General features: G+C 48.3%; 1 protein-coding gene across 1 annotated transcript in view; it reads right to left on the reverse strand.

Annotated features, from left to right (window-relative positions):
* Positions 1-25,841, reverse strand: part of LOC149449999 (prominin-1-A-like) — a 202,331-nt gene that overhangs the window by 21,783 nt on the left and 154,707 nt on the right. Inside the window, exons 11-17 of the mRNA XM_089692505.1 lie at positions 25,059-25,218; positions 17,792-17,944; positions 15,447-15,570; positions 12,155-12,231; positions 8,717-8,801; positions 6,772-6,918; positions 1,971-2,033 (exon numbers count right to left, since the gene is read on the reverse strand). Coding sequence (XP_089548631.1) covers positions 1,971-2,033; positions 6,772-6,918; positions 8,717-8,801; positions 12,155-12,231; positions 15,447-15,570; positions 17,792-17,944; positions 25,059-25,218 — 809 coding nt within the window. The remainder of the gene's footprint in view (positions 1-1,970; positions 2,034-6,771; positions 6,919-8,716; positions 8,802-12,154; positions 12,232-15,446; positions 15,571-17,791; positions 17,945-25,058; positions 25,219-25,841) is intronic.

The raw sequence follows: 25,841 nt of genomic DNA on the forward strand, positions 1-25,841 counted from the left end.
CGCGCAATTGTCAGTTAAAGTAATGCACAAAAAATGGCCCGGTCAGGAAGGGGGTAAATCCTCTGGAGGGGGAGGGGTTAGACACTTGTTTACTAAGGTATGTTTATAAACGGCATGGAAGACAAGGAGGTAAATCAAGATCATGGCGGCTGCTGCGAGATTGGTAGCGGCTTTAAGACCCAGCGAAGGTCTTTCTGATAAAAGTGGCCTTTTGCAAATGTCGCAAGAACAGGAAAATACCAACTGGTCTCCCAGAAATCCAGTGAGTTTTGTACTTCCTGTTGGAGCTGACAACGCTGACTCTGCTGGACTGGAGCAACATTGTCAACCCCGCCCACTGGCTTACAGAACTCCACCTATTCCCCCCCCCCCCCCGTCTTCTACATCCATAAAATAATTTATTTCCTGAAAAAACAATTCTGCTTCTTTGACTCCCAAGAACCTGCACACAGCCTGTGGGTAGGGAAAGGGCTCTCGGGAGATGTGGTTCTGGGGGATGTACCTAGGTCTATAGGCACTGGCATAGGGCACCCTACAGAGCCCTCCTCCCGGAATGGTTGTAATGGAAGCATTACAGGAACAAAGGGAGAGGATATGATACAGCGAGGAGGGGGGGGGGGGAGGGGGGGGTTTGGGGCTGGTGGTGATCAGAGAACTCTTTGCATTTTCTCAAAGAATGCAAAGCCTATACATCAGAGGCCCCCCCATATCAACACTGCACATACATCAGAAGCCCCCCCCCATATCAACACTGCACATACATCAGAGCCCCCCCCCCATATCAACACTGCACATACATCAGAGGCCCCCCATATCAACACTGCACATACATCAGAGGCCCCCCATATCAACACTGCACATACATCAGAGGCCCCCCCCCCCATATCAACACTGCACGTACATCAGAGACCCCCTCCTCATATCAACACTGCACATACATCAGAGGCCCCCCCATATCAACACTGCACATACACCAGAGGCCCCCCCATATCAACACTGCACATACATCAGAGGCCCCCCCCATATCAACACTGCACATACATCAGAGGCCCCCCCCATATCAACACTGCACATACATCAGAGGCCCCCCCATATCAACACTGCACATACACCAGAGGCCCCCCCATATCAACACTGCACATACATCAGAGGCCCCCCCCATATCAACACTGCACATACATCAGAGGCCCCCCCATATCAACACTGCACATACACCAGAGGCCCCCCCATATCAACACTGCACATACATCAGAGGCCCCCCCCCATATCAACACTGCACATACATCAGAGGCCCCCCCCCATATCAACACTGCACATACATCAGAGGCCCCCCCATATCAACACTGCACATACATCAGAGCCCCCCCCCCATATCAACACTGCACATACATCAGAAGCCCCCCCCCATATCAACACTGCACATACATCAGAAGCCCCCCCCCATATCAACACTGCACATACATCAGAGCCCCCCCCCCATATCAACACTGCACATACATCAGAGGCCCCCCATATCAAAACTGCACATACATCAGAGGCCCCCCCCATATCAAAACTGCACATACATCAGAGGCCCCCCCTACACATGAGAGTCTACCCCATCATATTAGAGGTCCTCATCATATTTACACCCCTATAAATCATTGGCCCCCCTATACACGACAGAGCCCCCCATCACGTTGCGTCAAAATTGATGCCGCATGTTGAGTCAGGAGGAGCTGAAGCCTCCCATTCAATTCTATGGTGACGCTCCTCAAACACCTGGCAGGCGTGTGCGGGGCGTTCGCGGATTGTTAACACCTTTAAACTTCATTATAGGCGCTTGTGGTGCGGTTTTAACGCTTGGCAAATGCCTCAAAAACACACGTAGGGTGTTTGGGGAGCATTACAAATGCTTCCCAAATGCCTGTCAAATGCTATAGGGGCGTTGGCAAGAGTAAGAAATGCGCGGCGTGTGAACGAGCCCTTACCGCGAAGGCCTTCAGCTGATTGGCAAATGATGTGAGATCCGTCTTCGTAATACTTTTGGTCATCTGAAAAAAAAAAGATAAAAAATTGTGTTAATATTTTTGTTGTTTTTGTTACTTCCCCCCGAACCTCATCCTTCATTCTGAGTGTAGCAGGGTGGGTGGGGTTCAAAATGGGGGCCATAGCTCTACAATGATGATAATGAATTCACGGGTGGGACATGTTTGGTATCTATGTACTCGACGTAACATCATCTTCTATATTTTACAAAAAAAATGGGTATTATATAATGTTTGTGCTCTACAGTGCCTTGAAATGTCTTCCTCCCCCGGAAATGCCCCCCATGTTGTCATGTTACAATGTATCCCCCCCCTGAAATGTCCCCCATGTTGTCATGTTACAATGTATTCCCCCTCCCCCCCCCTGAAATGTCCCCCATGTTGTCATGTTACAATGTATTCCCCCTCCCCCCCCCTGAAATGTCCCCCATGTTGTCATGTTACAATGTATTCCCCTCCCCCCTGAAATGTCCCCCATGTTTTCATGTTACAATGTATCCCCCCTCCCCCCTGAAATGTCCCCTATGTTGTCATGTTACAATGTATTCCCCCTTCCCCCCCCCGAAATGTCCCCCATGTTGTCATGTTACAATGTATTCCCCTCCCCCTGGAAATGTCCCCCATGTTGTCATGTTACAATGTATTCCCCTCCCCCTGGAAATGTCCCCCATGTTGTCATGTTACAATGTATTCCCCCTCCCCCCCCTGAAATGTCCCCCATGTTGTCATGTTACAATGTATTCCCCTCCCCCTGGAAATGTCCCCCATGTTGTCATGTTACAATGTATTCCCCCTCCCCCCCTGAAATGCCCCCCATGTTGTCATGTTACAATGTATTCCCCTCCCCCCTGAAATGTCCCCCATGTTGTCATGTTACAATGTATCCCCCCTCCCCCTGAAATGCGCCCCATGTTGTCATGTTACAATGTATCCCCCCCCGAAATGTCCCCCATGTTGTCATGTTACAATGTATCCCCCCCGAAATGTCCCCCATGTTGTCATGTTACAATGTATCCCCCCTCCCCCTGAAATGCGCCCCATGTTGTCATGTTACAATGTATTCCCCTCCCCCCTGAAATGCCCCCCATGTTGTCATGTTACAATGTATTCCCCTCCCCCCTGAAATGTCCCCCATGTTGTCATGTTACAATGTATCCCCCCTCCCCCTGAAATGCGCCCCATGTTGTCATGTTACAATGTATCCCCCCCCGAAATGTTCCCCATGTTGTCATGTTACAATGTATCCCCCCCGAAATGTCCCCCATGTTGTCATGTTACAATGTATCCCCCCTCCCCCTGAAATGCGCCCCATGTTGTCATGTTACAATGTATTCCCCTCCCCCCTGAAATGCGCCCCATGTTGTCATGTTACAATGTATCCCCCCCCCCCGAAATGTCCCCCATGTTGTCATTTTAAAATCTATCCCCCCTCCCCCCGAAATGTCCCCCATGTTGTCATGTTACAATGTATCCCCCCACATGTTGTCATGTTACAATGTATCCCCCCCATGTTGTCATGTTACAATGTATCCCCCCCATGTTGTCATGTTACAATGTATCCCCCCACATGTTGTCATGTTACAATGTATCCCCCCCATGTTGTCATGTTACAATGTATTTATTGGGATTGGATGTGATGGACCGACACAAAGTGGCACATAATTGTGAAGTGGAAGGAAAATGAGAAATGGTTTCCAACATTTGTGACCAATAAATCTGTGAAAAGTGTGGCGGCATTTGTATTCGGCCCCCCCGGAGTCAATACTTTGTAGGACCCCCTTTGGCTGCAATTCCAGCTGCAAGTCTTTTTGGGGATGTCTCTTTGCACATCTAGAGAGGGACATTTCTGCCCGTTCTTCTTTGCAGAATCCTCAAGCTGTCAGATTGGATGGAGGGCGTCTGGGAACAACAATTTTCAGGTCTGGCCACAGATTCTCCATTGGATTTGGGTCTGGACTGTGACTGGGCCATTCTAACACATGAAGATGCTTTGATCTGAACCATTCCATTGTAGCTCTGGCTGGATGTTTCGGGTCGTTGTCCTGCTGGAAGGGGAACCTCCGCCCGGGTCTCAAGTCTTCTGCAGACTCTAACAGGTTTTCTTCTAAGATTGCCCTGTATTTGGCTCCCATGAACTCTGACCGGCTTCCCTGTCCCTGCTGAAGAAAAGCATCCCCACCACATGATGCTGCCACCACCATGTTTCACGGTGGGGATGGTGTGTTCAGGGTGATGTGCAGTGTTAGTTTTCTGCCACACATAGCGTTTGCTTTTAGGCCATAAGTTCAATGTTGGTCTCCTCTGACCAGAGCCCCTTCTTCCACATGTTTGCTGTGTCCCCCACATGGCTTCTCCAAACTGCACACAGGACTTCTTATGGCTTTCCTCCAACAATGGCTTTCTTCTTGTCACTCTTCCATAAAGGTCAGATTTGTGGAGTGCATGACTAATAGTTGTCCTGTGGACAGATTCCCCCCTGAGCTGTGATCTCTGCAGCTCCTCCGGGGTTCCCATGGGCCTCTTGGCTGCTTCTCTGATGAATGCTCTCCTTGCCCGGCCTGTCAGTTTAAGTGGACGGCCATGTCTTGGTAGGTTTGCAGTTGTGCCGTACTCTGTCCATTTTCGGATGATGGATTGAACAGTGCTCCGTGAGATGGTCAAAGCTTGGGAGATTTTTTAATAACCTAACCCTGCAGTAATCTTCTCCACAACTTTATCCCTGACCTGCCTGGTCTGTTCCTTAGCCTTCACGATGCTGTTCGTTCGCTAATGTTCTCTAACAAACCTTTGAGGGCTTCACAGAACAGCTGGATTTATACTTAGATCACATGGCACACAGGGGGACTCTGTTCACTAATTAGGTGACTTCTGAAGGCAATTGGTTCCACTAGATTTTAGTTAGGGGTATCAGAGTAAAGGGGGCTGAATACAAATGCCGCCACACTTTTCAGATATTTGTAAAACATTTTGAAAACCATTTCTCATTTTCCTTCCACTTCACAATTATGTGGAACTTTGTGTTGGTCTATCACATCCAATCCCGATAAAATACATTGACGGTTTTTGGTTGTAACAGGACAAAATGTGGAAAATTTCAAGGAGGAGGACGACTTTTTCAAGGCAGTGTAAAGTTTGGTTTAAGTGTATTTTTCCCTGAAAATATGCGTTGATAAATAACTGCACAAATATGGTGATGTGGCTTAACCACCTCCCATCCGGCCATTGTATATAAACGGCCGGACGAGGTCCTGCGCGAGGTCCCGATCATGTGATCACTGATTGGCCAATCAGTGATCACATGCAGAGTAATAAGCAAGATGTGACTTCTGACATCATTGCTTACTACGTGTGAAATCTCTGAATGATCACAGAGGTCACATGGTACAGGGCCATTCACAACAGCCTTGTACCATGTGACAAGCTGTGACCAATCACGGCTCTCACAGTATTTCTCAATGGCTGCAAGAATGCAGCCAGAGAGAAGGAGAAATTATTGCTTTTACAGCCTTTATGGGTGTAAAAGCAAAAAGTGTAAAAAAATTAAATCTTCATCACCCCCCACAAGTAGTACAGTGTCACCATGGTGACACTGCACTGCTACGGTGACAGTATGTAAAAAAAACCAAAAAAACCATAAATAATAATATAAAAATATCAAATAAAAATGTAAAAAAAAGTTTAAAAAATTATAATTTTTGGTTATAAACTAATTTGGGTTTTTTTTTTTTGCTAAAAAGATAAACGGAATACATTTTGGCCAAGATTTATGATGAAATATTATTTATCTGCAAACTTTTATAAGAAAAACACTTTTCCAAATTTTTGGACTTTTTCAGTTACATAGCAAAAAAAATAAAAATCCCAGCGGTGAATAAATACCACCAAAATAAAGCTTTATCTGTCTCAAAAAAATGCTAAAAAATTCATATGGGTACAGTGTTGCATGACCGCGCAATTGTCATTCAAAGTGTGATAGCGCTGAAAGCTGAAAATTGGCCTGGGGGGGAAGGGGGGGAAAGTGTCCGGACTGGAAGGGGGGGGGAAAGTGTCCGGACTGGAAGGGGGGAAAGTGTCCGGACTGGAAGGGGGGAAAGTGTCCGGACTGGAAGGGGGGGAAAGTGTCCGGACTGGAAGGGGGGGAAAGTATCCGGACTGGAAGGGGGGAAAGTGTCCGGACTGGAAGGGGGGGAAAGTGTCCGGACTGGAAGGGGGGAAAGTGTCCGGACTGGAAGGGGGTGAAAGTGTCCGGACTGGAAGGGGGGAAAGTGTCCGGACTGGAAGGGGGGAAAGTGTCCGGACTGGAAGGGGGGAAAGTGTCCGGACTGGAAGGGGGGGAAAGTGTCCGGACTGGAAGGGGGGGAAAGTGTCTGGACTGGAAGGGGGGGAAAGTGTCCGGACTGGAAGTGGTTAACAAATTGCAATTACCACCATTTTATTTTTCAGGGGGTCTCTGATTTCAATAAATATATACTTTTTGGACAGTTTACAGTAATTTAAGTGTAAGCTCCCAGGATCAGGGCCCTCCTATCCCTCTTATATTGATCTGTATTATTGCTGTATTGTCTCCCTTTATATTGTACAGTGCTGAGCAAACTGTTGGCGCCATAAATCCTGTATAATAATAATAATAATTTAAGTGGAGCTTTTATAAAAAAATAAAGTATTACTGGATTTTGGGACACATCAGGAAGTTATTCCCGCAAATAAAACCAGCCCGCCCCGCCCCGCCCCGCGGTCTCCATACCTGTTGTTTGATGTCGCTGAAGTCCAGGGTATCTATGCCAGAAGTAGCCACGCTGGTCACCTGGTCCTTCTGGGCTTGGCTCATGAACATAATGTTTTTCAGGTCGATCTTTGTGTTTTCCAGGGTGGAATTGACAGAACCGGTGTACTGTGGGTGAAAAAAATAAATAAATAGAAAAATAAAAGCTCATTAATATAAAAAAAAAATTTTCTACCTATTTGCGGGTTTCTACTTGTCTAATTACGACCTTTTTAATTGTACCTGTTTTGTAGTCCTGATGAAGAGCGTTTTTGGCCTCTGAAATGCGTTGGATTTTTTTGCTTTCAATCAGTTTTATCAATGAAAACCTTGTACTCTTAGATGTTTGTTTGGCACCCACTGGATTGTTCCTTGGCTACGAAAGTCACCCTACTTACAGGGTTCCTCATCAAGATGGCCAACTATTTATAGGGTTCTTCATCAAGATGGCCACCTATTTATAGGGTTCCTCATTAAGATGGCCAACTATTTATAGGGTTCTTCATCAAGATGGCCACCTATTTATAGGGTTCCTCATCAAGATGGCCACCTATTTATAGGGTTCCTCATCAAGATGGCCAACTATTTATAGGGTTCTTCATCAAGATGGCCACCTATTTATAGGGTTCCTCATCAAGATGGCCACCTATTTATAGGGTTCCTCATCAAGATGGCCACCTATTTATAGGGTTCCTCATCAAGATGGCCACCTATTTATAGGGTTCTTCATCAAGATGGCCACCATTTTATAGGGTTCTTCATCAACATGACCACCTAGTTATAGGGTTCCTCATCAAGATGGCCACCTATTTATATGGTTCCTCATCAAGATGGCCACCTATTTATAGGGTTCCTCATCAAGATGGCCACCTATTTATAGGGTTCCTCATCAAGATGGCCACCTATTTATAGGGTTCTTCATCAAGATGGCCACCTATTTATAGGGTTCCTCCTAAAGATGGCCACCTATATATAGGGTTCCTCATCAAGATGACCACCTATTTATAAGGTGAGTCAGGTATTCCTCCAACCTGTAGGGGGCACTGGGCTGCTGTTACAGGAGGAGAGGAGTTTGGTAATGCAATTGTCCCCTTATGGATTCCATCAGTCTTCTCAGGGAAGACAGTTGTCTGACTGCATGTGGAAATCCCTTGAGATCCTAGGTGGCCATCTTGGTGAGGAACCCTATACATAGGTGAAGGGATGGACGCTGCTCAAATGACCCCAAGAGTCCAATGTTGAGGAATGGCCTCACATGCCATACTGGCTACACCCTATGATGCATTTTGCCCTGCCCAAGCCCCCCAGTGGGCAGAGAGAAATGTGTCAGTGGGTGTGGCCAGTATGGCATGTGAGGCCATTCCTCAACATTGGGCTCCTGAAGTCAGTTGAGCAGCATCCATCCCTTCACCTATTTATAGGGTTCCTCACCAAGATGGCCACCTAGGATCTCAAGGGATTTCCACATGCAGTCAGACAACTGTCTTCCCTGAGAAGGCTGATGGAATCCATAAGGGGACAATTGCATTAACAAACTCCTCTCCTCCTGTAACAGTGGCCCAGTGCCCCCTACAGGTTGGAGGGATTCCTGCAACTATTTTGTGGAGTGTTGCCGAACCAGAGCCGTTGTGCCCAGTGACAGTTTCAGCGACCCTTAGAAACTTAGAATCCAGCATTTTGACTCATATCCCAGGAGGCAGTGAGTAGTACAGGCTATGACAGAAGTACAGGGACAGCCACAGCAAGAAAGGTATTTAACAAAAAGAAAAAAAACATTTAATTCTGTCAAAGGAGGGTAATAGGTAATATTGTTGAATGTGCAAAATAGGGGTGAAGGTGCACCTTAAATCCAAAGAACAATATGAAAAACCTTCCCAGAACGAACGTACTGTGTGACAACAGGGAGGCATAATAATTCGACACCAACCTGACTAATGTTGAGGGTGCTATCCAGGTTGAACAATGAGCCGAGGTTCAGTGTGGTCCACAGGGAGGTATTGTTCTCACAGTCACTGCAACACAAAAAAACATAGCACAAGTTCCCAAAAGAGTCATAGACAGCAATAAAAACCAGACAGAGGGCCTAAACCTTCATCAGTCTAATCCAAAACCAAAGAAGTGATTCTCTAGAGTTACACGTTACTGGCTTAATTTACATAGAGTGGAGAAACGGCTTCCCGCTGGACACCAGGACACCAGTGTCCTACAAAGTATTCTCTGCATAAGATGGCAGAAGGAACACTCTATAATAGGAGGAGGCCTTGGTCACGTGACTTTGACAGGTCATTCGATTGGTCTGTTCTGCTCCCAGCACTGCTGTGCCTTATAAATGTTCCTGTAGGCTAATGTCAGAGTTGTCACCCTGCCATTAGCGAAAACTCGGCAAGAGAAGGAGCACTATGGAGACTACAGCAGGGATGGGGGACACCCTCTCGTCTTTGCTTTGTCAATGACATTCTCCTGCTGGCTTTTTTCAGCAATGAGGGAGTGACACATACAAAGCAGGCATGTATTCTCTCTGCATGTTCTAGCAATCCCAGAATGTGACATGGGCCTTAGATTAGTCTAAGGGGGCACTCCTCTACCAGCCAGCAGTCTAAGGGGGCACTTCTCTATTGGACACCAGTCTATGGAGGTACTTCTCCACAAGCCACCAGTCTAAGGGAGCACCCCTCCACCAGCCAGCAGTCTAAGGGGGTACTTCATCAGCCACCAGTCTAAGGGAGCACTTCTACATCAGCAACCAGTCCATTGGGGTACTTCTCCACCAGACACTAGTCTAAGGGGGCACTTCTCCACTAGCCACCAGTCTAAGGGAGCACTTCTCTATTGGACACCAGTCTATGGAGGTACTTCCCTAATGGACACCAGTCTAATTGAGCACTCCTCCACCAGCCAGCAGTCTAATGGGTTACTGCATCAGCCACCAGTCTAAGGGAGCACTTCTACATCAGCAACCAGTCCATTAGGGTACTTCTCCACCAGACACTAGTCTAAGAGTGAACTTTTCCACCAGTCAACAGTCTAAGGGAGCCCTTTTACATTAGCCACCAGTCTTGGAGGCATGTCTCCACCAGCCTCCTGTCTAAGGAGGTACTTCTCCACTGGCTACCAGTTTAAGTGGGCACTTCACCACCTATGAGTCTAAGGGGGACTTTCTCCACTGGCCACAAGTCTTAGGGATCACTTCTCCATTAGCTTCCAGTCTAAGGGCCATGTCTCCACCAGCCTCCTGTCTATGGAGGTACTTTTCTACTGGCTATCAGTCAAAGCAGGCACTTCAACACCCATGAGTCTAAGAAGGCATTTCTCCACTGGTCACCAGTCTTAGGGGGTACTTATCCACTAGCCACAAGTCTAAGGGCTACTTCTCCACCAGCCACCAGTCTTAGGGGGCAATTTTCTACCAGAAACCAATCTAAGGGGGTACTTCTCCACTAGCCACCAGTCTAAGGGAGCACTCCTCCACCAGCCAGCAGTCTAAGGGGGTACTTCTACATCAGCAACCAATTTATTGGGGCACTTCACCACCAGACACTAATCTCAGGATGCACTCCTCCACCAGTCAGCGGTCTAAGGGAGCACTTTTACATTAGTCACCAGTCTTGGGGGCATGTCTCCACCAGCCTCCTGTCTAAGGAGGTACTTCTCCACTAGCTACCAGTTTAAGTTGGCACTTCACCACCTATGAGTCTAAGGGGGACTTTCTCCACTGGCCACCAGTCTTGGGGGCACCTCTCCATTAGCTTCCAGTCTAAGGGAGTACTTTTCCACTGGCTACCAGTCAAAGCAGGCACTTCCACACCCATGAGTCTAAGGGGGTACTTCTCCACTAGCCACAAGTATAAGGGGGTACTTCTCCACCAGACACCAGTCTAAGGGGCTACTTCTCCACCAGCCACCAGTCTAAGAGGGCACTTCACCAGCCACCAGTCTTAGGGGGTACTTCTCCACTGGCCACCAGAAGGGCTGCTGTTAGAAACCACGGCAGCCCCATACAGCCAACTTGACATACCTCTCCCAACACCCCCCCCCCTCCGGTTTACTAGGCTTCAGTTATGAATGAACACAGTGAGTGATTAGTACTAATTGCTCATTGTGTTCATTCAGGAAGGGAAGTGAATGTGACATTTTTACTAGACCCTTCCCCACTCTCCATCCTGAAAAATCCTATTGTGTGCTTGCAGCTACCAGTCAGAAGGAGAGGAGTGAAGCTGGCTGCACTGCGGGGGTGGGGGCACACAGGGGGGCAGGGGGAAATATATGATGCGCGGGGAGTGAGATGGGTGTGACGGTGTAGGGGAGGGGCAGTTAGTGGAATTTATCCCTTGTATGGAGCTCTCTGCAGCAGCTGAAAGCCATCGGAAAGGAGAGGAGAAGCTGCTGCAGAGAGAGCCATACAGAAGATCGATACCAGTAATTACCCCCAACGTGCCAATCACCTGGCCACCAGTCTAAGGGGGTACTTCACCAGACACCAGTCTAAGGGGGTACTTCACCAGACACCAGTCTAAGGGGGTACTTCTCTAGACAGGTGTCTCAGGGGGTACTTCATCAGACACCAGTCTCAAGGGGTACTTCACCAGACACCAGTCTAAGGGGATACTTCTCCACCGGCCACCACTAAGGGGGTACTTCTCCACCGGCCACCAGTCTAAGGGGGTACTTCACCAGACACCAGTCTCAGGGGGTACTTCACCAGACACCAGTCTAAGGGGATACTTCTCCACCGGCCACCACTAACGGGGTACTTCTCCACTGGCCACCAGTCTAAGGGGGTACTTCACCAGACACCAGTCTAAGGGGGTACTTCACCAGACACCAGACTAAGGGGATACTTCTCCACCGGCCACCACTAAGGGGGTACTTCTCCACTGGCCACCAGTCCAAGGGGGTACTTCTCCAACGGCCACCAGTCCAAGGGGGTACTTCACCAGACACCAGTCTAAGGGGGTACTTCACCAGACACCAGTCTAAGGGGATACTTCTCCACCAGCCACCAGTCTAAGGGGGTACTTCTCCACCGGCCACCACTAAGGGGGTACTTCTCCACTGGCCACCAGTCTCAGGGGGTACTTCACCAGACACCGGTCTAAGGGGATACTTCTCCACCGGCCACCACTAAGGGGATACTTCTCCAACAACCAGCAGTCTCAGGGGGTACTTCACGAGACACCAGTCTAAAGGGATACTTCTCCACCGGCCACCACTAAGGGGGTACTTCTCCACAGGCCACCACTAAGGGGGTACTTCTCCACCGGCCACCACTAAGGGGGTACTTCTCCACCGGCCACCACTAAGGGGATACTTCTCCACCAGCCTCCACTAAGGGGATACTTCTCCACAAGCCACCAGTGTTGCTTACCTGTAGATGTTGGCAATATTCAGGTTAACGACACCTATATTGAACAGTTTGCTGATATTCACGCTGTCATCCACAACCTGTACGAAAAACAGAATCATTACTCACTCAAGTACCAGCCTGTAATCCCCCCTCCATTACCCAGAAATTTTTCAATTTTCACTGCTGTGCAAACACGAGGTGCCTGGGAAGAAAGCCCACTTCTGTGACACCATATATATGTGTGACCCCGGTGTAAATGGATCGATAAAACATTACGTTGGATTCTGACCATTTGTGTGGCGCTCTTACTGCTTTCATGTATTATTGGACTTCTCCCCAAGTTGTCTTTTTTGTGTTTCACCGAAGCAAGCCAGCTCGATTAATGAGACGGACTCTGCCGATACTGATACCGAAAGCAGAGATCTGGAGTCACTGGTAGTTGCCATTTTGCCCTAGCACCTCAGCAGTCAGTAGGGAGCTTAGATTTTGTAGAGGGGCTTTATTGTGGTAGGGGGTGGCTGTACTCTCTAGCAGTCTCATGCAAGGCGTCCATGGTTTCTAGTAAGTCTTGAGTCTAAGAGTCTCCTGTAGCCTTATGCACACTGGATATTTTGTGTGGCTCCTGCAGGGGCGGACTGACAACTCATGGGGCCCCCGGGCAATAGGGGATCATTGGGCCCCTGTGTCCTCACCCACACTCAAACCACAACCAAAAAAGCCTATGAAAAGTACTAGGGGTATCTCATGGGGCCCCCTACTGACCCTGGGCACTCAGGCAATGCCTGAGTGCCCAAATGGTCAGTCCGCCCCTGGTCCAAAGTCAAGGTAAGGGTCCAAAGTCAAGGTAAGGGTAAGGAAGCTTAGATTTTGTAGAGGGGCTTTATTGTCGTAGGGGGTGGCTGTAGTCTCTAGCAGTCGCATGCAAGGCGTCCATAGACTAGTAAGTCTTGAGTCTAAAAGTCTCTTGTAGCATTATGCACACTGGATATTTTGTGTGGCTCCTGCAGGGGTGGACTGACAACTCATGGGGCCCCCCGGGCAATAGGGGATCATGGGGCCCCTGTATCCTCACCCACACTCAAACTACACCCAAAAAAGCCTATGAAAGGTACTAGGGGTATCTCATGGGAATCAGTCCGCCCCTGGTCCAAAGTCAAGGTAAGGTTCCAAAGTCAAGGTAAGGGTCCAAAGCAGGGGCGGACTGACAACTCATGGGGCCCCTGTGTCCTCACCCACACTCAAACCACACCCAAAAAATCCTATGAAAGGTACTAGGGGTATCTCATGGGGATCAGTCTGCCCCTGGTCCAAAGTCAAGGTAAGGTTCCAAAGTCAAGGTAAGGGTCCAAAGCAGGGGCGGACTGACAACTAATGGGGCCTCTGTGTCCTCACCCACACTCAAACCACACCCAAAAAAGCCTATGAAAGGTACTAGGGGTATCTCATGGGGATCAGTCTGCCCCTGGTCCAAAGTCAAGGTAAGGGTCCAAAGCAGGGGCGGACTGACAACTAATGGGGCCTCTGTGTCCTCACCCACACTCAAACCACACCCAAAAAAGCCTATGAAAGGTACTAGGGGCATCTCATGGGGCCCCCTACTGACCCTGGGCCCTTGGGCAGTGCCCGAGTGCCCAAATGGTCAGTCTGCCCCTGGTCCAAAGTCAAGGTAAGGGTCCAAAGTCAAGGTAAGGGTCCAAAGCAGGGGCGGACTGACAACTCCTGGGGCCTCTGTGTCCTCACCCACACTCAAACCACACCCAAAAAAGCCTATGAAAGGTACTAGGGGTATCTCATGGGGATCAGTCTGCCCCTGCTCCAAAGTCAAGGTAAGGGTCCAAAGTCAAGGTAAGAGTCCAAAGCAGGGGCGGACTGACAACTCATGGGGCCCCTGTGTCCTCACCCACACTCAAACCACACCCAAAAAAGCCTATGAAAGGTACAAGGGGCATCTCATGGGGTCCCATACTGACCCCTGGCCCTCGGGCAGTGCCGAGTGCCCAAATGGTCAGTCTGCCCCTTGTCCAAAGTCAAGGTAAGGGTCCAAAGTCAAGGTAAGGGTCCAAAGTCAAGGTAAGGGTCCAAAGTCAAGGTAAGGGTCCAAAGCAGGGGCGGACTGACAACTCATGGGGCCCCTGTGTCCTCACCCACACTCAAACCACATCCATAAAAGCCTATGAAAGGTACTAGGGGCAGCTCATGGGGCCCCCTACTGACCCTGGGTCCTCGGGCAGTGCCCGAGTGCCCAAATGGTCAGTCCGCCCCTGGTCCAAAGTCAAGGTAAGGGTCCAAAGCAGGGGCGGACTGACAACTCATGGGGCCCCTGTGTCCTCACCCACACTCAAACCACACCCAAAAAAGCCTAAAAAAGGTACAAGGGGCATCTCATGGGGTCCCTTACTGAGCCTGGGCCCTCGGGCAGTGCCCGAGTGCCCAAATGGTCAGTCCGCCCCTGGTCCAAAGTCGAGGTAAGGGTCCAAAGTCAAGGTAAGAGTTTAAAGCAGGGGCGGACTGACAACTCATGGGGCCTCTGTGTCCTCACCCACACTCAAACCACACCCAAAAAAGCCTATGAAAGGTACTAGGGGCATCTCATGGGGCCCCCTACTGACCCTGGGTCCTCGGGCAGTGCCCGAGAGCCCAAATTGTCAGTCCGCCCCTGGGCTCCTAGTGACACCAGGGGCCACAGTCGAGGTCCACCTAAACCTCACAGGTTAACAACTGCTGGCTTAGAAGGTTTCAATCACACCATCTGCTCATTGCTCTCGGTTCCTCCACCAGTCATGGTGATGGCACACAGACTGAGCACACCCATCGCTGACCTGGAAGCACGACTAAATTATTCTGAGGTTACAGGATAGAAAAGAAGCTTCCATAATCCTTGATGGATGTTCACACCGACCCTTTCACCAGACTATTCATTTCAGCGAGTATCTTCCTATAAGATTTGACCTGCACTTGACTTATTCATGTTATTGATCCTAGTGTAGACATCCAAAAGCCATGGGACTGATTCTTGGTGCCGCCATCTTGGATGAGATGTCAGCAGCTCTAACAGGTTCAAAACTGTCACTCAAATGACCCCTTATAGCAGTGTTCTCCAAACTGCAGCCTGGGGGCCAAATGTGGCCCTTTGTTTACTTTTATCCGGCCTTTGGGGTACTGTTTTTATCCACTGATACCAACAATGGGGCATAATCCCCCCCCCCCACTAACACCAATGAAAGGGCAAAATTCCTCCCGATGACACCAACGATGGGACCCAATGACACCAATGATGTTCCCATGCTTTACACAAGACGTGTATTGGGGGCACCTTGTAAAGTTGTTTATTGGTCCACGGCTTGCAGAATGATGTGTAGACGTTTCCTCCAACAGCAAACAGGATGGCGGTGACCAGCATCAGCAGCCAGGCGAAGATGAAGCTGAATCCGGCACCACTGCAAGAACAACACTGATTGGTTAACATGATAGGGAACCCCTCATAATGGGTACAGCGGGTGTACAGACCCGGGAACTCAGCACAGGGATGGTGGGAACCCCTCATAATGGGCACAGCAGGTGTACAGACCCGGGAACTCATCATAGGGATGGTGGGAATCTCTCATAATGGGCACAGTAGGTGTACAGACCCGGGAACTCAGCACAGGGACGGTGGGAACCCCTCATAATGGTCACAGTAGGTGTACAGACCCGGGAACTCAGCACAGGGATGGTGGGAACCCCTCATAATGGGCACAGTAGGTGTACAGACCTGGGAAATCAGCATAGGGATGTTGGGAATCCCTCATAATGAGCCCAGCAGGTGTACAGACCCGTGAACTTAGCACAGGGACGGTAAGAATCTCTCATAATGGGCACAGTAGGTGTACAGACCCGGGAACTTAGCACAGGGACGGAGGGAACCCCTCATAATGGACACAGCAGGGGTACAGACCAGGGAACTAAGCACAGTGATGGTGGGAACCCCTCATAATGAGCCCAGCAGGTGTACAGACCCAGGAACTCAGCACAGGGATTCTGGAAACACTTCATAATGGGCACAGCTGGTGTACAGACCTGGGAACTTGGCATAGGGATGGTGGGAACCCCTCATAATGGGCACAGCAGGTGTACAGACCTGGGAACTCAGGAGGACTGCTGTGGCTGAACCAAGGAGGACTGCTGGGACTGGGACTTAACTGAAGAGGACCCCTAGGACTGGACAGATTGGACCCCAGAGGCTGGTCTGACAATGGACTGCTGGAGCTGGACTGAAGAGGACCCTTAGGCCTGCACAGAGAAGGACTCAGGGGCAGGAAAAATTGGACCCCAGGGGCAGGACAGAGGAGGGCTGCTGGGGCTGGAGTGAAGAGGACCTCTAGACCTGGACAGAGAAGGACTCAGGGGCAGGAAAGATTGGACCCCAGGGGCAGGACAGAGGAGGGCTGCTGGGGCTGGACTGAAGAGGACCCCTAGGACTGGACAGATTGGACCCCAGAGGCTGGTCCGACAATGGACTGCTGGGGCTGGACTGAAGAGGACCCCTAGGCCTGGACAGAGAAGGACTCAGGGGCTGGACAAATTGGACCCCAGGGGCAGGATAGAGGAGGGCTTCTGGGGCTGGACTGAAGAGGACCCCTAGGCCAGGACAGAGGACTCAGGGACAGGAAAGATTGGACCCCAGGGGCAGGACAGAGGAGGGCTGCTGGGGCTGGACTGAAGAGGACCCCTAGGCCTGGACAGAGAAGGACTCAGGGGCAGAAAAGATTGGACCCCAGGGGCAAGACAGAGGAGGGCTGCTGGGGCTGGACTGAGGAGGGCCACTGGGCTGAACTGAGGAGGACCCCTAGACATGGACAGAGAATGACTCAGGGGCAGGAAAAATTGGACCCCAGGGGCAGGACAGAGGAGGGCTGCTGGGGCTGGACCAGGGGCGGACTGACAACTCATGGGGCCCCCGGGCAATAGGGGATCATGGAGCCCCTGTGTTCTTGCCCAAAGCCAAAAACCTATGAAAAAGCCAATGAAAGGTACCAGGGGCATCTCATGGGGCCCCCTACTGAGCCTGGGCTCTCAGGCATTGCTCGAGTACTCAAATGGTCAGTCCGCCCCTGGGCTGGACTGAGGAGGACCCCAGTAGCAAGACAGATTGCATCCCAGGAGCAGGACCTAGGAGGACTGCAGGGGGGTGGACCGAGGAGGACCACTGGGGTTGAACAAAGGAGGAAGCCGGGGACAGAGCTGCAGTGTAGAGAGGTAAGTAGATCTTTGTTTTTTTTATTTAACAAGGGAAGGGGACGGAAGGGGACATGAACATTTTTAATAACTTTGACGTGAAGTTGATGTTTGTTGGAGATACAACAGAATGTACTATATAGTATTGTGTGTTAATATCACTTGACCAGTAGATGGCACTGTACACTAAGGTTACCAGTTGTGCATATCTGTAAACTTGTTGGTTCTTTTTCTTCTCTCTCTCTTCAAAACCAAGATGTCTGCTGTTACACATTACTGAAATGTTCTGTATGTTTGCAACTTAAGCCACACAAGTAAACCAAGTTCTGCCTCATCACAAGCTACCAGTGTCTTCTCTAACACATAACCAACAATGTTGTCCGGTGATGATTGGTGAGAGAATCATATAACAGAACACTGCAGACCTTCATTTACTTCACTTACGCCATGAAGAAATCCCCTCCGGAGTTGGACGCACATTTGCGCTCTGTGGGGTCCACGTTGGCTCTGTGACCACATGGGCCAAGCAGAAGGCCGAACACGTTACACACAACCACCAGGAGAATGACGCAGGAGAGGCAGATCCCAACTATCCACCTAGAAGGACAAAGACGAGACAACGTCAGCAAATGATACAAGACATCTCGGGGGAACCCTGCGTTCAGTTCTCTGCTCGTACCGCTCGAAGCCGAACTGTGGGCTGGTATACAAAATAAAAATGAATGCAACTCTGCTTCCATCAGTACATCAATAATTGCCTTTTCTTTTTTTAATGCAAGTAGCGTAAGTACTGGAATGGCACTAATACTCCCTTTACAGCAGGGCTCGAGTATGAGAGGGAGAAGCAGCATAAGGAAGACAATCAGTTCCTGTGCTGACAAGAAGCATGCAGATAGGAGGAGAGAGCAGAGTGACAGAGAGATGAGCTCATCGGGGAGATGTCCAATCACAGATCGGGGGGGAGGGGCAAGACCTGTAAGTGTTACTGAACAAATCATCTTTTTATGTGCTTTTCCATCTTTATAAAGTCCCATTACCTTGTTACGCTGGACTTTTGACAGTTCTTTCCTGATCCCCATGGCTTAGTATCTAGCCTAGGCAGTGTAAGAGCTAACAATTGACTATTTATACACGGACACTAATTGCAATTTAAAAAGCCACAGATGTGGGACATTAACCTCTAATTGGCATTGTAACCCGTGTGTGTGTCCCCTTGTGTGTCTGTACTAAGGCCCAACATTCCAGGGGCGGAGACTTCTGATCCAGGGGGTGGAGACTTGTGATCCAGGGGGCGGAGACTTCTGATCCAGGGGGCGGAGACTTCTGATCCGGGCCATTTGGGGGATTTCTGTTATCATTAGGATTTAAAAAGGAGCCAAACAACTAACTCTGCGATAATAAATGGCTTCATATGATCCCCATCCTTCAATAAAAGAACATTTTTTGGCAGATCCGTCATATTTTCAATATCAATGCCAAATTTCACAATTTCTGCCGGGGGAGGGAAACGTTTGAACACAACTGTATATATATATATATATATATAGACACACACGGGGGGGAGGGCGGATTTATAAAGAATCATACAGAGGTACACACTACTTTTGAACATTTGTCTTTTTAAAGCAGCAAAACAGGAAAGCGGAGAGCCCACCTCTGTAGTCATACATCCTGTTCCTGTCTATGCCTTTCTGTGGGCCATGAAAATACAGCCTGTAGCCTTTTGTATTTTTTTTACACTGATTTTTCTTCAGTTTTCAGAAGTTGCTCACTACATTGAAGGAAATGTGTATTTGCTCCCCGGCTGATGTTGAATGTTCGCCCCTCACACAGAAATGATCGGTCTAACAATGGAATGTTCGCCCCTCACACAGAAACGATTGGTCTAACAATGGAATGTTCGCCCCTCACACAGAAATGATCGGTCTAACAATGGAATGTTCGCCCCTCACACAGAAATGATCGGTCTAACAATGGAATGTTCGCCCCTCACACAGAAATGATCGGTCTAACAATGGAATGTTCGGTGTAACACTGAGAGACAGAATACAACAACAAATTCAGCAGAAATGCGTCTAACAAATGATGACGGATCTGCATGTTCATGAGGGAAAGAAGGATTTGATCCCCTATCATTCAGCAGGATTTCTGGCTCCCAGGTGTCTCTCATACAGGTAACAAGCTGAGATTAGAAGCAGTCTCTTAAAGAGAGTGCTGCTAATCTCATTGTGTTACCTGTATAAAAGACACCTGTCCACAGGAGCCATCAAACCATCAGATTCCAAACTCTCCACCATGGCAAAGACCAAAGAGCTGTCCAAGGATGTCAGGGACAAGATGGTAGACCTACACAAGGCTGGACTGGGCTACCAAACTATGGCCAAGCAGCTTGGTGAGAAGGTGACAACAGTTGGTGCAATCATTCACAAATGGAAGAAACACAAAACAAGTGTCAGTCTCCCTAGGTCTGGTGCACCATGCAAGATCTCACCTCGTGGAGTGTCAATGATCATGAGAACAGTGAGGAATCATCCCAGAACTACACGTGAGGATCTTGTCAATGATCTCCAGGCAGCTGGGACCACAGTCACCAAGAAAACAATTGGTAACACACTACGCCAACAAGGACTGAAATCCTGCAGTGCCCGCAAGGTCCCTCTGCTCAAGAAAGCACATGTCCAGGCCCGTCTGAAGTCTGCCACTGAACATCTGAATGATACAGAGGAGGACTGGTGGAAAGTGTTGTGGTCAGAGGAGACCAAAATCCAGCTCTTTGGCATCAACTCAACTCGCCGTGTTTGGAGGAGGAGGAATGCTGCCTATGACCCCAAGAACACCATCCCAACTGTGAAACATGGTGGAGGAAACATTCTGCTTTGGGGGTGTTTTTCTGCTAAGGGGACAGGACAACTGTACCGCATCAAAGGGACGATGGATGGGGCAATGTACCATCAAATCTTGGGTGAGAACCTTCTTCCCTCAGCCAGGGCATTGAAAATGGGTGGTGGATGGGTGTTCCAGCATGACAATGACCCAAAACACACAGCCAAGGCAACAAAGGAGAGGCTCAAGAAGAAGCACATTAAGGTCCTGGAGTGGCCTAGCCAGTCTCCAGACCTTCATCCAACTGAAAATCTGTGGAGGGAGCTGAAAGTTTGACTTGCCAAACATCAGCCACCAAACCTTAATGACTTGGAGAAGATCTGCCAAGAGGAGTGGGCCAAAATCCCTCCTGAGATGTGTGCGAACCTGGGGGCCAACTCCAGGAAACGTCTGACCTCTGTGATTGCCAACAAGGGATTTTTCACCAAGTACTAAGTCATGTTTTGTGAAGGGGATCAAATCCTTCTTTCCCTCATCAACATGCAGATCAGTCATCCTTTGTTAGACGCATTTCTGCTGAATTTGTTGTTGTATTCTGTCTCTCAGTGTTACACTGAACATTCGATTTTTAGACCGATCATTTCTGTGTGAGGGGCGAACATTCCATTGTTAGACCGATCATTTCTGTGTGAGGGGCGAACATTCCATTGTTAGACCGATCATTTCTGTGTGAGGGGCGAACATTCAACATCAGCCGGGGAGTAAATACTCATTTCCTTCACTGTATGTAACTGCAACCAAAACTGAAGTAAGCTGCAAGCATTGTGACTGGAAGCAAACAGTACACATAAGATAAGTAAACTGCAAGCAAAACAAATCAAACTGCATGCAAAAGAAAAGCATACTGTACACAAAACAGCCGCAAACTGCATGCAAAACTGAAGCAAACAAAATGCAAAACAGAAACAATCTACACGCAGAAACAGAAACAATCTACATGCAGGAACAGATGCAATCTACACGCAGAAACAAAAGCAATCTACAGGCAGAAACAGAAGAAAACTACATGCAGAAACAGAAGCAATCTACACGCAGAAACAGAAGCAAACTACACGCAGGAACAGATGCAATCTACACGCAGAAACAGAAGCAAACTACACGCAGAAACAGAAGCAATCTACACGCAGGAACAGATGCAATCTACACGCAGGAACAGATGCAATCTACACGCAGGAACAGAAGCAAACTACACACAGGAACAGAAGCAATCTACACGCAGGAACAGAAACAAACTACATGCAGAAACAGAAGCAAACTAAGCGCAGAAACAGAAACAAACTACACGCAGAAACAGAAGCAATCTACACGCAGAAACAGAAGCAATCTACACGCAGAACCAGAAACAAACTACACGCAGAAACAGAAGCAATCTACACGCAGGAACAGATGCAATCTACACGCAGGAACAGATGCAATCTACACGCAGGAACAGAAGCAAACTACACACAGGAACAGAAGCAATCTACACGCAGGAACAGAAACAAACTACATGCAGAAACAGAAGCAAACTAAGCGCAGAAACAGAAACAAACTACACGCAGAAACAGAAGCAATCTACACGCAGAAACAGAAGCAATCTACACGCAGAACCAGAAACAAACTACACGCAGAAACAGAAGCAATCTACACGCAGGAACAGATGCAATCTACATGCAGAAACAGAAGCAAACTAAGCGCAGAAACAGAAGCAATCTACACACAGGAACAGAAGCAATCTACACGCAGGAACAGAAACCAACTACACACAGAAACAGAAGCAATCTACAAGCAGAAACAGAAGCAATCTACATGCAGAACCAGAAACAAACTACACGCAGAAACAGAAGCAATCTACACGCAGGAACAGAAACAAACTACACGCAGAAACAGAAGCAATCTACACGCAGAAACAGAAGCAATCTACACGCAGAAACAGAAACAAACTACACGCAGAAACAGAAGCAATCTACACACAGGAACAGATGCAATCTACACGCAGGAACAGATGCAATCTACACGCAGAAACAGAAGCAATCTACACGCAGGAACAGAAGCAATCTACACGCAGAAACAGAAGCAATCTACATGCAGGAACAGAAGCAAACTACGCGCAGAAACAGAAGCAAACTACACGCAGAAACAGAAGCAATCTACACGCAGGAACAGAAGCAAACTACATGCAGAAACAGAAGCAAACTAAGCGCAGAAACAGAAGCAAACTACACGCAGGAACAGAAGCAAACTACACGCAGAAACAGAAGCAAACTACATGCAGAAACAGAAGCAAACTACATGCAGGAACAGAAGCAATCTACATGCAGAAACAGAAGCAAACTACACACAGGAACAGAAGCAATCTACACGTAGGAACAGCAGCAATCTACACGCAGGAACAGAAGCAATCTACATGCAGAAACAGAAGCAAACTACATGCAGAAACAGAAGCAAACTACATGCAGGAACAGAAGCAATCTACACGCAGGAACAGAAGCAATCTACACGCAGGAACAGAAGCAAACTAAGCGCAGAAACAGAAGCAATCTACACGCAGGAACAGAAACAAACTACACGCAGGAACAGAAGCAAACTAAGCGCAGAAACAGAAGCAATCTACACGCAGACAACAGAAACAAACTACACGCAGACAACAGAAACAAACTACACGCAGAAACAGAAGCAAACTACACGAAGAAAAAGAAGCAATCTACACATAGGAACAGAAGCAATCTACACGCAGAAACAGAAGCAAACTACACGCAGGAACAGAAACAAACTACACGCAGGAACAGAAGCAATCTACACGCAGAAACAGAAGCAATCTACACACAGGAACAGAAACAAACTACACGCAAAAACAGAAGCAATCTACACACAGGAACAGAAACAAACTACACGCAGAAACAGAAGCAAACTACATGCAGGAACAGAAGCAATCTACACGCAGAAACAGAAGCAATCTACACACAGGAACAGAAACAAACTACACGCAGGAACAGAAGCAATCTACACGCAGGAACAGAAGCAATCTACACGCAGGAACAGATGCAATCTACACGCAGGAACAGATGCAATCTACACACAGAAACAGAAGCAATCTACACGCAGAAACAGAAGCAATCTACATGCAGGAACAGAAGCAAACTACGCGCAGAAACAGAAGCAAACTACACGCAGAAACAGAAGCAATCTACATGCAGGAACAGAAGCAAACTACATGCAGAAACAGAAGCAAACTAAGCGCAGAAACAGAAGCAAACTACACGCAGGAACAGAAGCAAACTACACGCAGAAACAGAAGCAAACTACATGCAGAAACAGAAGCAAACTACATGCAGGAACAGAAGCAATCTACATGCAGAAACAGAAGCAAACTACACACAGGAACAGAAGCAATCTACACGTAGGAACAGCAGCAATCTACACGCAGGAACAGAAGCAATCTACATGCAGAAACAGAAGCAAACTACATGCAGAAACAGAAGCAAACTACATGCAGGAACAGAAGCAATCTACACGCAGGAACAGAAGCAATCTACACGCAGGAACAGAAGCAAACTAAGCGCAGAAACAGAAGCAATCTACACGCAGGAACAGAAACAAACTACACGCAGGAACAGAAGCAAACTAAGCGCAGAAACAGAAGCAATCTACACGCAGACAACAGAAACAAACTACACGCAGACAACAGAAACAAACTACACGCAGAAACAGAAGCAAACTACACGAAGAAAAAGAAGCAATCTACACATAGGAACAGAAGCAATCTACACGCAGAAACAGAAGCAAACTACACGCAGGAACAGAAACAAACTACACGCAGGAACAGAAGCAATCTACACGCAGAAACAGAAGCAATCTACACACAGGAACAGAAACAAACTACACGCAAAAACAGAAGCAATCTACACACAGGAACAGAAACAAACTACACGCAGAAACAGAAGCAAACTACATGCAGGAACAGAAGCAATCTACACGCAGAAACAGAAGCAATCTACACACAGGAACAGAAACAAACTACACGCAGGAACAGAAGCAATCTACACGCAGGAACAGAAGCAATCTACACGCAGGAACAGATGCAATCTACACGCAGGAACAGATGCAATCTACACACAGAAACAGAAGCAATCTACACGCAGGAACAGATGCAAACTACAAGCAAAACAGCAACAAACTGCATGTAAAACAAAAGCAAACTAAAGGCAAAACAGCAGCAAACTGCACGGATAACAGAAGCAACCTACAATCAAAACAGAAGCAAACTGCATGCAAAACAGAAGCAAACTGCATGCAAAACAGAAGCAAACTGCATGCAAAAAAAAAGCAAACTGCAAAAAAAAAAAAAATGGAAGCAAGCTGCATGTGAAATACAGAAGCAAACTGCCCACAAATCATAAGCAAACTGCATGGGAAAAGCAAGCAAACCACAGGTGTTTTTTCCAAACGGAAGCAATGAAATCAGCCCAGACTGTATTGGGCAGACACAGGCCGACAAGGACTAACGCATTAACGTGCTAAATGTCAGATACAAAAAAAGGTCCGTCTCCATGACGCAGCCCTTCACAGGGTGAAACGCGTCGGCCACGTACTCAGGCAGGGAGTGTCGTCTGATTGTGTTCTCTGGGATCCGAGTGCAGCGGCCATGTCTGTTCAGTAAAAATGATCTGCTGGTTGGCCAACCCATAAAGCTCCGCCCACTTTCCGTCAGTGGGTAGGACTGTGGTTTGCGTATGCGGACGCTACGGGTGGCTGAACGGTCCAAGAAGTGTGGCCTTTCCATTTCACCCCAGTGGCTTTCCTGACAACCCCCCCGGAGGGTTGGTCCATCCATCGCCGTACAACTCACCTGTAATATTCATATCTCATGACATCCGACTGGTATGTCCTGGAGTAGTTGGTCGCTGTGTCTATCACGGAATCGATGGATTTTAAATTGTCCACGATGGGGATGCTGCTCCTGGCCTGTGCAATCTTCTGTTTTATGTTCGCCAGCTGATTCTGTACATCTAAAAATATCAAAAAGAGAAAGAAAAATATAACTTTGGGTTGTAGGATTTTAGTGACAGATCCGGGACCATCGGTACATACGAGGGGGGGGGGGGAGGGGACGGCATATCCGTCTTCATGCAAAATACAGCACTATATGACATCTGAACATTAAATATGGTAGGAAAAAAAAATCACATAAAATATTACTTTCAACTAAACTATAATACGTATTTAATCACTTCCCATCCGGCCGTTGTATATAAACGGCCAGACGGTGGCAGTGCAGGGGCGGGTGGACAGTTATAAATGGCCTCCCCGCACCCTGCTTGTGTGCGCTTCCTGGGAGCGCGCAGCACCGCGATCCGGTGCCCTCTGTGTCCTCCGGCCGATCGTCAGACCGGACCTCTGTGCGAGGTCCCGATCATGTGATCACTGATTGGCCGATCAGTGATCACATGCAGAGTAGTAAGCAAGATCTCACTTCCGACATCATTGCTTACTACGTGTGAAATCTGTGAATGATCACAGAGGTCACATGGTACAGGGCTATTCACAACAGCCTTGTACCATGTGACAAGCTGCGACCAATCACAGCTCACTCAGTAGTTCTCAATGGCTGCAAGAACGCAGCCAGAGAGAA

This window comes from Staurois parvus, unplaced genomic scaffold (assembly GCF_062004578.1).
Source record: "Staurois parvus isolate SC_StPar_1 unplaced genomic scaffold, SC_StPar_1.0 ptg000587l, whole genome shotgun sequence".
NCBI classification, from domain to species: domain Eukaryota; kingdom Metazoa; phylum Chordata; class Amphibia; order Anura; family Ranidae; genus Staurois; species Staurois parvus.